Below are 14,313 nucleotides of genomic sequence, written 5' to 3'. Positions count from 1 at the left end.
ACCTGTACTTTTTTCCTTTTTTTAGTTTTTAAATTTTTATTTAAATTATTTTATTTTCTTTCATATCTGACCAGGAAACTTCATGGTGTTATGGTCAACTTGCCGCACAACCGTGTTCAAATCTGTCACCAACAGGTTCATTAAAAACCTGGCCTGCTCGGGGATTTGTGCCAGCCTGGTCTGTGTGCCCTTCGACATCATCCTCAGCACCAGTCCTCACTGTTGCTGGTGGATCTACACCATGCTCTTCTGCAAGGTCGTCAAATTTTTGCACAAAGTATTCTGCTCTGTGACCATCCTCAGCTTCCCTGCTATTGCTTTGGACAGGTAAGATCAGGTAGCCAGGAGCTAACTTTTTTTTTAAGTTGTATTAAAAAATTAGCATCATGAAGCAAATGATGAGTAGTCAATGTTCCGTATACTGCTTTTTAGTCAGCTTGTGATCAACAGAAAGGGAATAAATGTCCAAAACAGATGCCTCACAAAGGACAGGTTGATTTAGCAACAGGCATGGAAAATAGAACCATTGAGAGAAGACCTGGGGATGGGAGTTCCATGGTGAGGATGCTGGGGCAGAGCTGCTAGATCATGGTGTCACTTCAGCTTGGTTGCAGTTGGTGGTATTTGTGTTGCAATTTGCAGTAGATTTTTCATCTGATTGATAACTCTGCAATTAGGGTTTTTTGATGCAGTATGGAACATCTCTGAAAGAACGAGGGAATGATTCAGTGGTTATTTAACAAACGATTAGATGGTCCACTTGGATCTGGCTAGGTAACACCAGAATTCCTCTGGAGGATTTATTTCCAAGGCTTCATATTGCAGTGGTGATTGCTTTCTCTTCCTATCCTCTTTAAAAAGATGTTCATTTGGAAGTGAACCTTACATCTTAGTTACTGCCATTCTACATAATTTGATCAATTTTATCAAAGTTGCATAAAGATCGCGTAATCAGCAAATTCCTGCCTTTCTCCTTTCTAGCTAGTGCTTCATGAATACAGTTTAGATAATATATTCTAGAGAATTGAATTAAGTAAGCAAACAAGAATTGAAAAGTATTTTATGTCCATGAGTACTTTTGATTTCAAGATTAACATAGAGGAAACGTTGCTGAAGGGAAAGTGCAGGCTATTCTGATTTTATGCCCTATGTTAAAATTTAACTACATTTTAGATTAATTTGAAAATTTAGAACTCTTTGTCCATTCAAAACATAATACCTTAATGACCTGTGAGGGTATTGATTGTAGAACCCATCTATAGAGGCATTTCAGCCTCTCAGGCCAGGGACCCTGATTTCTTCAGCCGCCTGGTGCTGTCTGCATGGAGGGACAGAGAGTCACACAAAGCCCCCAGCATACTGGGAGAAGTCATTGCCATTGTGGTTAAGAGAATGGATGTTGGAATAGAAGCCTGGCTTTGAGTCCTGCCTACATAGCTTTCTAGCTGAGTGGCTTTGGGTAAAGCTGCTTAAACTTTCTGAGCCTCAGATTCCAGAGCAGTAGAAATAATTAAGTGAATTATTTATGGCCTGTGTTAGAATGGGCGGCACCAATATTTGCCTTTCTTTCTCAGGCTTCTCTTCTAATGGCACATTCTTCCTTAGATATATTTCTGCAATCATGTTACCATCAGATCTTGCTGGGAGCAGCTCCAGCTCTTTAGAAGGGACTGGAATCTCACCATCCATGGAGCCAAACAAGGCAGGTGACAAGTCAAGCAACAACCAGGTTGCAATTGTGGCACGTGGAGAGTGTGTCCACATTCCCGTTCATGGGGATCAGCTGCTCAGCAGTTGCAGCTAATAACTGCTTTGTAGGAATCTAGACTCGGTTTTTTTTTTTTTATTCTTTCAGAAGAGGAATAAAAAAAATCTAGAATTCCATAATTTAAAAATGTTGGCAATTAATTTTTTTTTCAAAAAGTATTATGTGTGTCATGCGAATCCCTTCAGCAAGATGAATGTGTGCCCTGAGATGCCAATTTGCCACGCCTGCTTTATGGTGACATTGCATGTCTCTTCCATTGCTTTTGAGTATCTGGAAAGTGCCATTGCACAGAACTGGAATATAAAAGTGAAGTCAGAGTCCTTTCTCAAGAGTACTTCCGGTGGGTACACTAATGCATTTTATGTCGAACCATTTTGTGTTCAGTGTCCTTCTGAATGCCCCTGGTAGTACCTACTCTGGTAAAGTCTTAAGTCTTCAGTTTGATATTCTGGACTGAGATATAATTTACATATTATAAAATTCGCCTATTGAAAGTATACATGTCAATGAATTTTAATATATTTATAGAGTTGTACAGCCGTCATCACAATATAATTTTAAAACATTTCTATTACCTCACAAAGAAACTTGTGCCCATTTACTTACAGTCACTCCTTGTGCCCATCCCCAGACCATAAATAACTATGAATCTACTTTCTTTTTCTATATGTTTGCTTTATTGGACATTACATGTAGGTGGAATCATACAGTGTGTGTTCTTTCGTGTCTGGCTTCTTTCACTCAGCATGTTTTCAAAGTCCATGTGGTAGAATGTATCAGTACTTCATTCATTATTCATGGCCAAATAATATATTCATTTAATTTTAGGAGTATACTAAATTTGTTTCTCCATTTACTAGTTGGTGGATATTTAGGTTGTTTCTACTTTTTGGATATTGTGAGTAATGCTGCTATGAATCCTGAAAGTTTTTTTTTTTTAAATAAGACTCAACAAGAAGGAGAATACATTATTCTGAACAGTTTGCTGTTATACCTGGAAGCAATGCAATAATCCCTGTGGGTTACTTCTAGGGCCTTGGTCTTAAACAAAGAAATACTAAAACAGTAAGAAATTCTCATTTTCTTTCCAGCAGAAAAGCTATTGTAATTTTATCATAATTTTTAAAAAGTAAAACAAGTCCTTTTAGTAGGAAAACAGGGCTGGTGAATTCCTATTTTGTTGTTCACAGATGCAAATTACTTGCAAGCATCCACATGTACACCTGAAGAAGAGAAGACAGTCTTTTCTCTCACTTCCTTCATAGCTATTCGTTTCATGGCACTAAGTCAGCAAGTTCATCGGGAGGTCATCTACACTTCTTGCATCACTGTTTAGAGGTGTACACACTAAGAACATTATTTATAGTGAGCCTGTGTGCTTATGTTGCAATCTGTTTCCCAACATGTAATGGGATTGGAAATTAATGGAAGCCTGGGTTTGTTACATGTCAGTGAGCAAATGTCAGTCAGAGCCAGTGAACTCCTAAGCATCTATTCATGTGTTACGGGTGGGGCCATCACATATTTACTGAGTTGTCATTAGAAAACTATCTATATTCAGAGAAAAAAAATGTGAAAGCATGCATCACTTATGCACTTCTTTCTCTTTTTCCCTCCTCCCAGAAAGAAATCTAGAATACACCTTACCATGCTCCCTCCTTCCCTGATTGTCCATGGTCGCTATTGTGTTTGCATCCCATCTCTTTCAGCCTGGAATGTTCCCCTTCAGCTGGTCCCCCTGCCAGACTCCACTGCAGTGTCTGCCTCTCTTGCTATTTTCCCAGGTGGCTTTAGGCGCTACCTGTACCTCCTTTGTGCCTGCCTCTAGTAGAGCTGTCATCTCCTTGTTCGTAATTGTTAGTGTGTATATCTTTGTCCCCGTTGGGTTTAGAGACATTCCTGTGTCTTTTCATTCTTATAACCCAGTGCCAGGCACAGGACCTGGTGCATAGGTGGTGCTCAGAAGTACCTGTTACAGGAGGCTGGGCACGGTGGCTCACGTCTGTAATCCAACCACTTTGAGAGGCCGAGGCGGGTGGATCAGCTGAGGTTAGGAGTTCGAGACCAGCCTGGGCCAACATGGCGCAAAACTCCGTCTCTACTAAAAATACAAAAATTAGCCAGGTGTGGTAGTGCATGCCTGTAATCCCAGCTGCTTGAGAGACTGAGGCAGGAGAATGGCTTGAACCCAGAAGGCGAACGTTGCAGTGAGCCTAGATCACGCCACTACACTCCAGCCTGGGCGACAGAGTGAGACTCTATCTCAAAAAAAAAAAAAAAAAAAGAAGTACTTGTTATCTGAAAGCTTGTGTGCTTAGTTGCCCTATGAGTGAATGGGTGTCACTAAGGTTGTAAGGTCAGCCCCAGCATTAACTGACTGCACAGATATGGCCAAGCAAATGTGAAGAAACTGACCATATCTCTGAGAGCTAGTGGCAGCCCTTTTACTACAGATGTGGTTCTAGGGTGCAAAGAGTTATTCAGTTCACTCAAATCACTGGTGATATTGAAACGGCGTGCTTTTGGAATTCTGTTTAGGTGTTTACAGAATGATCAAGTTAAATATTGGAAGGAAAAACAGTGTCTCATCTGATTTTAACAAAAGTCTAATTGTGCCGGCATTTTAGACCTATTAATTGCCCTTAGGGTTACTGAGTGATTATCATAGGAGCAAAGACTGTTTAGCAGGCATAACTTTTGTCAGCTGAATTGATTTTTGTGGGAGGACCTTGTTGGAGTCCATTCTTCATACTGGTTCTTCTGCCCCGAACAGCTTTAATTGCTAATGATATCTGGACTGTGGCATAAATCTGCTTTAGATATGTGTGTAGACAAACTTATTTCTGTTGGTAGCTTTGAAAATTGCCCTAAAGCTTCTTTAGCCCATATAAAATTGTTTACCAATTACCCTTTACCCTCAAATTGAAAAGTAGATATCTTTATAGCAGATGGAGAAATCTTTTATATGGAGGGCACTCTTTGAGATTTCATCCTGGTAGCAATAATTATAAAGCTAGCTATGAATTGAAATTATTTACTTGTTTTCCTGTAAAGCCTCATGAGGATAGGGCTTTCCTCTGCTCCTCTGGAAAGGTTTTTATTTTTTGGTCTAGTGACACTTCTCATTGTACTTGCAAAGTCCTCAAAACTTAAGGTCTGGCTTCCTGGATTCCCCCAGTGCTTCTCTGTCTTAGGCTGAATAAAAGAACTTGACCTTTCTTCCCTCTCATCTACTTTTGGTGATATAGATTCCCCTAATTTAAAAAGTATCTTCTGTGGAATTAATTTTGTTTGTGTATCTTGCAGGTACTACTCAGTCCTCTATCCACTGGAGAGGAAAATATCTGATGCCAAGTCCCGTGAACTGGTGATGTACATCTGGGCCCATGCAGTGGTGGCCAGTGTCCCTGTGTTTGCAGTAACCAATGTGGCCGACATCTATGCCACGTCCACCTGCACAGAAGTCTGGAGCAACTCCTTGGGCCACCTGGTGTACGTTCTGGTGTATAACATCACCACGGTCATTGTGCCTGTGGTGGTGGTGTTCCTCTTCTTGATACTGATCCGACGGGCCCTGAGTGCCAGCCAGAAGAAGAAGGTCATCATAGCAGCGCTCCGGACCCCACAGAACACCATCTCTATTCCCTATGCCTCCCAGCGGGAGGCCGAGCTGCACGCCACCCTGCTCTCCATGGTGATGGTCTTCATCTTGTGTAGCGTGCCCTATGCCACCCTGGTCGTCTACCAGACCGTGCTCAATGTCCCCGACACTTCCGTCTTCTTGCTGCTCACTGCCGTTTGGCTGCCCAAAGTCTCCCTACTGGCAAACCCTGTTCTCTTTCTTACTGTGAACAAATCTGTCCGCAAGTGCTTGATAGGGACCCTGGTGCAACTACACCACCGGTACAGTCGCCGTAATGTGGTCAGTACAGGGAGCGACATGGCTGAGGCCAGCCTGGAACCCAGCATACGCTCAGGTAGCCAGCTCCTGGAGATGTTCCATATTGGGCAGCAGCAGATCTTTAAGCCCACAGAGGATGAGGAAGAGAGTGAGGCCAAGTACATTGGCTCAGCTGACTTCCAGGCCAAGGAGATATTTAGCACCTGCCTGGAGGGAGAGCAGGGGCCACAGTTTGCGCCCTCTGCCCCACCCCTGAGCACAGTGGACTCTATATCCCAGGTGGCACCGGTAGCCCCTGTGGAACCTGAAACATTCCCTGATAAGTATTCCCTGCAGTTTGGCTTTGGGCCTTTTGAATTGCCTCCTCAGTGGCTCTCAGAGACCCGAAACAGCAAGAAGCGGCTGCTTCCCCCCTTGGGCAACACCCCAGAAGAGCTGATCCAGACAAAGGTGCCCAAGGTAGGCAGGGTGGAGCGGAAGATGAGCAGGAACAATAAAGTGAGCATTTTTCCAAAGGTGGATTCCTAGCAAGGATTGTAAATTCTTGGAAGCAACGGGGAGCTTCCATATTCCCACCAGAGTGTGGGAATGCTGTGGCCATGTGATTTTATGATCTCCTTGCAACTCAGTGTGAGTTGATTTCTCCAATATGGGCCAGATGCTTTTGAATGATAGGGAAATCTACATAAAATCCAGTGTCCTCTTTATTGAGGGAGTATATATATCCATCTCAGTGAAACATGTCCTTAGTGAAGTCCACATTATTCTCTGTGGGGACAAAAGCTGGGCAGTTTTGAATGGGTCTTGAGGTGGATACTGCATGTGCACTTTCTGGGGATGCCTCACTTCCCTGGGCTCCACAGAGAACACACAGAGAGAGAAGACTTTCAGAGCTCACATGAGCAGGGAGCAGGGGCGCTCTAAGGGAATTCTAAGATCATGATGGAGCATGGTGGCCCCAGAGAAAATGCCTGTTTGATGAACTTAAACATGTCAAACATTTTCTATTGAGAAGATAGGGATTTCGCATCTTACACTGTTTCTCTGGAAGCCCCAGTCATATGACTCACTGTTTCTCCTGATACCCTTCGTCCCTTTCATTGGGGATGTAGGTAAGGGATGACGATTCCTTACCTATGGTACACATGGCAATAGATGTGCCCAGGAGTAAGGGAGATATTTTGTCCTTGATAATTCTCATTTTCTCTTGGCATCACCAACGCCTCAGAGAGATACACCTGCACCCTCCAGTCAGGGTCAGTGTTGGTTGGAAAACACTGAAAAGTCTTCGCTCTGTCTTTCACCTTAAATTGTGTTTTCTCAACAAATGAGAGAGAAGCTTACAGGGGGAGATGCCTGAGAGATGCCTATGGCGCTGTAGTTTTTTTCTCTTCCCTATGATCTCACATGAAAGGTGCTATGTAACAACCAGTATGAGTCAAGTATATTGAAAAAATCATCTTATGCAAACTTTTGGAATTAAAAGGTATTTTTTAAATGGAGTGTTAGTGTAAGCTGGGTCCTTTGGAAACATCAAACTGAAAAGGCCTGATTTGGAAAGGTGACTCTGCCCAAAAGGTTGGCAAGAATCTGACAAAGATGGTTTCCTTCCGAGGAAGACTCCAGAACTCAGATGTGGCCAGTCTCCTTTTCAGTCTGTTTGTACAGCTGTGGTTCTCTTTTAATTTTGGACACAGAGGAGGAACAGAACAGGGAGAAATAATCATTGTAGAGTGCCAAGGCAACATCTGGCCCAGATGAGCTCTTCACTTCCTCCTTCCCTGTCTTTGTAGGAGCCAGAGTGGGTAGAAGAGGGAGGGCAGTGTCCTCAACTCATCAGCCAAACAAGCAATTTGGGACCCCTCTGGGGTGGATTTCACCAGGTTGAATTAGAACCGTAGGTAATACTTCCGTGTTAGTGAGGACAAACCAAGTGCCAGCTCTGCCCTTTTCTCTAGAGTGTTGTGTTCTTGCTCTTGGTACTTAGGGGAGCTAGTCTGGTGCCTTGAGCAAGCTTGAAGGGAAGTGGGTGTCCTCACCAGCAAACTTCCACATCTCAACTTGTCCCTTTTGACCACACTGGCCCTGTCTCTCGGAGGGAGCCCAGACCCTGTGGGGCGTTTTGTTTTCCTTTCTTTTCTTGGGTGTGGTGTCTTGTGTTTCCTGAATGTGAACCCAAAGACCCTACTCCTGGAGAGGAAGCACCTTCCTCTTTGTGTTGGTCTCCTCATAGCACTGTTTACTCTCAGCAGAAACAGGGGGCTGCCACAGCCTCCTGCGGCTCCGCTGCCTCCTGAGCCCTGCGTGCATGGCATCTATAGCTCCTTGCCCTGATGGTCAATGCTATGGCCCTTCAAGCTTATCTTTCAAAACTTTCACAATCATTACAAATTTTATCAAGGGGAATAATAATCTCTAGGAAAATTGTGTCCACTTTAGGAGAATCTGTCAAGTGTAGCCACTTTGGTGTTGTTCTGATAATATACTGTATATGTACAACTTAATAAATTTTGATGAGGCAGAATCTGGTTGGGTATGTTTCTTATGTATGTTTGAAGCAGATGGCTGACTTCTAACAGGTCATTGCCAGGTGTATTTCTATACTCTTTGAAGAATAACATTTTAATAAAAAATTGAAAAGCAGTTTCTGAACTCAAGAAAAGTTGTATGAGCTATATTTTCTCCCCCTTTTCTCTCCCTCAAGTGATACACTGTTGGAACCTGTCTCTTCCTACATGGTCTCTGATGAAAGATATTCATTTTTTTTTTCTCATGAATGCAGATGTGGCATTTCAGTAGCATTTTCTTGTGTTGTTGCAACTAAAAGAAAATAAATTCCCTAAGGAGGAATTGCAACATTTGAAAAAATATCACCAAGATGGGTTCCAGATTGAATTGGCGATGGACACCCAAATCTCTAGGCGGAGCTACACAAGGGAAGCCTGGAGTGCAGCCGTCATCATCCCTCCTGCGGGAGGTCAGGAGCACAGCAGTTAGGGCCATGAGCTTTGAGGTCAGATTGCCTATGTTTAAATCCTGGCCCCACACTGACTAGCCTTGTGACCTTGGGAGGATGAAGTAACCTCCATGTACCTCAGTTCCCTCTCTGTAAAATGGGAGGATAATAATTGTGTCAGAAGCTTCTGTTGCCCCTTCTCACATATTTCACCTATGACTTTAGCTGTGTCCGCAGTGGGCTGTTGCTGGCGGCATCTACTCACTTCCCTGCAAGCAGAGCTCCCTGTGTCTGGGAATAATCCTTGGCCTGTGGGGCATGGGAACCACTGGATAAATACCCCTGCTTCCTGTCCTGCTGGACAATTGTGGGAGGCGTCTGTCCAGTTCTCAGGAGGTCACTGACACGGAGTTAAGTCCCTGTGGCCCACCGTGGCACTTCAATAATGCAGCCTTATATTGACTCTACTTTCTCCTTCTCCGACTCACTTTCTGCAGCCCTCATTCATGCCTCAAGGATCACCTCCCAAACACTACCTGCACAAAGCCCCCGTCTCAAGCTCTGTTTTCAGGGAGTCCAAGTGAGGCATAGAGCACTGTTAGGATTAAATGAGATAATCTGTTTAACACAATGCCTGGCACAGAGTACAGCTATATCAGTGTTAGCACTTACACATTACATTAAAAAAAAGTGACTAGGCAGCTTATGTGGAATATTCTTAGAAAACTATAGGTCTTGGCCGGGCGCGGTGGCTCATGCCTGTAATCCCAGCACTTTGGGAGGCCAAGGTGGGTGGATCATGAGGTCAGGAGATGGAGATCACTCTGGCTAACATGGTGAAACCCCATCTCTACTAAAAATACAAAAAAAAAAAAAAAAAAAAAATTAGCCGGGCGTGGTGGTGGGTGCCTGTAGTCCCAGCTATTCGGGAGGATGAGGCAGGAGAATGGTGTGAACCCGGGAGGCAGAGCTTGCAGTCAGCCGAGATCGCGCGACTGCACTCCAGCCTGGGCAACAGAGTGAGACTGTCTCAAAAGGAAAAAAAAAAAAGAAAACTATAGGTCTTTTCCCCAGTTATTCTAACAGTAAGTAATTTTCATAATGATGATACTTTGGGGTAATACAAAATGCCAAGGGACTATTAGATTCCCTGAAGAAAAAATAACTGTGTAAGCCAGAGTATTTCTTAACTAGACAATTCTCAGTTGAAAAAAATAGGATGTTAAAAGAAGGTTCACCTTGGCCACTAACGTTATCTGAACATGAATGCACTCAGTGACCGTATCGAAATAAGAGCAGAGCAGAGTACATAGAGTATCTAAGGACAGATATGCAAATCCAAAGTGGCCCCATCTGTAGCAAAGAAACTGCAAGTTAGTTGGTGGGCTAAATGAACATCTGGAGCTCAAGCACCGGTCTGATTCATCTGAGGAGGAAAGCCACTGCTGCATCCCAGCTGGGTACTGCTGAGCTCTTGGCAGACCTGCCCGAGGTGAGGTGGCTCTGTGCACATGCAGCTGCTGCTACCGGTCGGATCAGAGATGCACAAGGAAAAGAGCTTATTACGGGCGGAACTGTGATGGAGGGAAAGGGTTAATGCTTTCATAGTGTAGTCTACCAATGTCTCAACATACAATGTCAATAATACCATAACATAGTGATGCACTTTCCCCAAATAGTTGTAAATATTTACCAGATTTGTATCCCAACCAATGTGCCACATTAGAGCTCTGTAACCAAAAGAGAAATGAGTCATGGTACATAACCTGGGAATCTGTGAATAAAATAGGAATTGAAATAAGTATCAATGCCCAGGGCAGCATCAAAAGCCTTTTTGTGCAAGACGTATAAAATAAATGGAAATGAGCTTAGATTCTCCATACATGAGGTTTCAGAAGATAAAACAGCTCCCTTTTTCTTAGCCTCAGTTTCAACCCATGTTTTCCCCCATTTGTGCCAAAGGTATCAGTTAGTTGATCAGTAGAATAAAGGTTGGAAACCTGTATAGAAATGAAAGTGTGATCTCCAGCATTGTTTATGCGAACCTCTATAGCACTTCATGTCCTGGGGATTCAGGGGCTTCTTATTGCCAGATTGAAATGAGTGAATGGTGAATGAATACATAAGAGATACAGCACCTGGAGCAGGGGCGCGGTCTCTGTCGTGTATGAGTGATGAAAGATTTGCTTTCAGTGGAGTTATTGCTGGCTCTTATTGATTTCCTTGGAATGACTCCTGCAGAGTTAAAAGGCATCAAATGCAAGGCCTTTGATCCATTTCCTTCTTCAAACACCCAAGCCTCCTTTTAATGCACTAGGAGTGTAAGTTCCAAAGTTGGAGGGGAAGTTCAATACTGAGAAACACAGTTCCAGGCATGTGTGTTGGGCTTGAAGAATAATTCTTTTATCAGCTATATCAATCAGAACTTAGTGATGAAATCTTTCTGCCTCCCTCAAATTTCTTTTTATATGTGTATTCATTGCAGTCCATATACAAAATGTAATATACACACAAAGGAGTTACGAGAATAAACACGTGGTAGACATTCTATGGCAATAGGTGAGAAAGTAGAACACATGGCATGATGCTCTTGCTATATTAACCATATTCCCTGTGCATCTAACTTCTCTTCTCCCTTTGCCTGGCCCCTCTCATTCACATGCATTGCCTCAGGGGAGGGGACGAGGCTTTCATTGCCTCAAGGGAAAGCAGATATCCTTTGAATCTCTTCCTAGTTTTTGTGTCTCAAAACCTAGGTTTTAGGAGAACAGAGGGGACTCTTGGGGTTAGGCCAGTGAAGTTTTGGTCATAATTGTCAAGAAGTGGGGCATGCTCCAGGCATCTACTGGGTAAAGGCCAGGAATGCTGTTAAATACCCTCTAATGCACAGGACAGCCCTCACAACAAAGAATTATCTGGTCCATATCAGTAGTGCTAAGGTTGAGACACTCTGGGTTAGCCAAAACTTTGAGGTGGTTTGAGGAGGGTGGGACCGTCTCCCCAACCCTTACCTCTGTCCTCCATGCAAACCCAGGTTATCTATGGAGAAAACAGAAGAAATTTAAAGAGAGTTGTCTAGGTTATGAGACATCTGCTCGGTGGAAAAATGCAAGCCTGGCTGCTTTTCCTCAGCTGGACATCTGCTTCAGGGATGGACTTGCTGATCTGCCCTCTGAATTTGGAGGTGTGAGAAAGGAATTGGAGAGAGATGACAGAGTAAACAGAGAGGGCATCCTGCACACCCACCATGTGGCATGGTGAGAATGGGTGATTTTCTCAAGGTCAAGGTGACACCACAGAAACTCAACTTGAAAGTTGGCCCCTGGCCAGACTTGGAGGAGGCTGCGGGTGGATGCTGAGAGGGGTTGAAAGTGGTCAGGCTAGCGCTGTGTCTGGCACCAGAGACGTGTACAATGAGGGCCACATGCCACACCTCTGGAGATTTCCCGCCAAGTACCAATGAGAGAACAATGGCTGCACCAGTCAAGGAGAAGGTGTTTCCTCCTTTTGCCCATCCTTTCTCCTAACTCCATGGAGGCAGAAGGGAGACCCACAAGAGGAAACATCAAGCTGTAGGAGGAGAGGTTTCTCATCCACTCATGGTGAGTTCCTTGGGCTACAGATCAAGCCTGAGTTGGGGGAGAGGAAGAGCATTACATTAGGCATCATCGTGAACTTTAAAACTGGACCAGACTCTTTAATATCTCAAAGTGACTGTAGAGTGCTAGGATCTCCCTGGGCTACAGTTAAGGAACAAGAAAGGAAGCTTCCAAGAAAGGAAGCTTAGTGACCAATTCTAAGTTCAGACTCTACAGTAAATCATGATGACAGGGGAGCCAGCCTTGGAATGAAGATGACAAAGAGGACAGCACAGTACAGACAGGGCAACATGTACTTGATGATGTCACTGAGCTGCTAAGTCACATGTCTCTACCTTTGAACTTCCAGTTAATGTAAGACAATAAATTTTATGTTGTACACACAAGTTTGAGTCAAAGTTTTGCAATTTTCTGCAGAAAGCACCCTCATCATACTTGATATGTGAGCTAATTTATTATTTGCAAAGAACGCATCAGAAATTGCTCCTGTTTGGGGGTACAATCTCAATAAAATAAAATAATCTTCTCAGATAAATTCATTGTTTTCCTGCCTGGGATCTACCTTTTTATGCTGTACCTGAAGTTTCATATTACCTTAATGAAGAAAACCCCACAAAAGAACCATGTGTGGTTCCTGATAAGAAATGGCTGATTGATTATACATGTCTAATTCTATTTCTTTCTGAAATGCCACTAAAACCCCATTTAAGGGGTTAAAAAGAAATGTCATAAATCCAGAAGGATGCAAGGAATAGGAGAGAAGACAAAGCGCTCTCTGGTTCCAGGTGAGTCTACAACAGCAACAAATTTTAGAAGCTGGGAAGCAGATGGAAGGTGGTAACTGACAGGGCAGCAGACTTAAGAACTTCCTAAGAGCTTTTTTTTCCTCTCTTTTTTTCTTTTCTTCTTTTGTGTCCTTTGTATCTTCATTTTTAAGGGCAGGAAACATTTTCTACTATCTTGCTGAGGATATTAAGGATAATTCTTCTCTATGGGTTTGTCTTAGTTTCCAGTTTTTTTGCTAGAGGTTTATTTTATTTTTTTGCCTGACAATAATAATTCTTAGCTAAGGTATTGGCTTCTCTAGGTACCTTTGAAATGAAAGCTCAGGTTGGGGCGGTTGACAGCTGTTTGAGAAGTAATTAGAGCCTCAGCTAGATCTGCTGTTGGTGCCACACTGCTGGGCCAGCTGCCTCTCCTTAGTCCAGCTTCCCCACTACCCCGCACTTCCAGATCTTCTCCCCACATTCCATTCCCAACACCCTTCCAGTTGGGACTTTACCTTCCTAAGGATTAGAAGTATTGCACAAGAGAGCGATATCCTCATCTACCATGACAGAAGGCAAAATCAAATTATGCTCAAAATGTGTGATGCGAAACAGAGTAGAATGTGAGTTATTCAGAAATATGGGGATGTGTGATGACTGCCAGAAGAGGCGGCTAAAATTATTGCAGGTCCTTGTCTCTGGGACTGTTATTGTTTGTTTTGTTTTAAGCCTTTTGGTTATATTTTAAAACAGTCTACATGTATTATTTTGATAAGAATACGCATTAACGTTAAAAGGCTTCTGAATTTTGCAAGGCACCATCAGACTAAACAAAAGAAAAAAGAAGAAACTATATACATCATTAGAGGAAATTTAGAAAATGAGGCAATTTAGGCTGTCAGGGTCAGAGAAACCGATGGCTTTTGCTGATATGCTCAAATCATGTCAGATGTACTCAGATAATACCTTTGGCTTGGCTCTATGAACTAGGCAATAATGGGCTACAATGAATTCTACTTTTCTCCCCATATCTTCTCTATAGCAAAGAAGAAAGATTTCTTCTTTCTTCTTTTGTGTATTTTTACAGTGCTTTTAATAATTATTGCTACTTTGTTATATAGATTTAATTTAAGTAATGCTGGTTTGCTTTAGAAATTAATTTAGAACTCACAAAATATTTTGGATTAATATGTCTAAGATTGAGTTTAATGAGTCAAAGCATCCTAGGATTTGTTTATTTATTTATAATTTATGTTCTCATCTGCTTTTAAAAAATCTGAAGTGTATGCAATACAAGTACCTTTGCATCAACCAAAGGTCAG

At 42.8% G+C, this 14,313-nt stretch overlaps 1 protein-coding gene across 3 annotated transcripts in view; it reads left to right on the top strand.

Moving 5' to 3' along the window:
- Positions 1 to 8,331, top strand: part of GPR176 (G protein-coupled receptor 176) — a 119,557-nt gene extending 111,226 nt beyond the window's left edge. For all 3 annotated transcript variants that reach the window (XM_002825283.4, XM_063716578.1, XM_063716577.1), the window contains 2 exons: positions 75 to 327; positions 5,075 to 8,331. In XM_002825283.4, the coding sequence (XP_002825329.2) occupies positions 75 to 327; positions 5,075 to 6,197 (1,376 nt within the window). In that variant the 3' untranslated portion in view covers positions 6,198 to 8,331. The remainder of the gene's footprint in view (positions 1 to 74; positions 328 to 5,074) is intronic.
- The last annotated feature ends 5,982 nt before the right edge of the window (positions 8,332 to 14,313 follow it).

This window comes from Pongo abelii, chromosome 16, assembly GCF_028885655.2.
Source record: "Pongo abelii isolate AG06213 chromosome 16, NHGRI_mPonAbe1-v2.0_pri, whole genome shotgun sequence".
In the NCBI taxonomy this organism is placed as follows: Eukaryota; Metazoa; Chordata; class Mammalia; order Primates; family Hominidae; genus Pongo; species Pongo abelii.
Note: the sequence above shows the minus strand (reverse complement) of the source record. Positions and strands in the feature narration are given on the sequence as shown.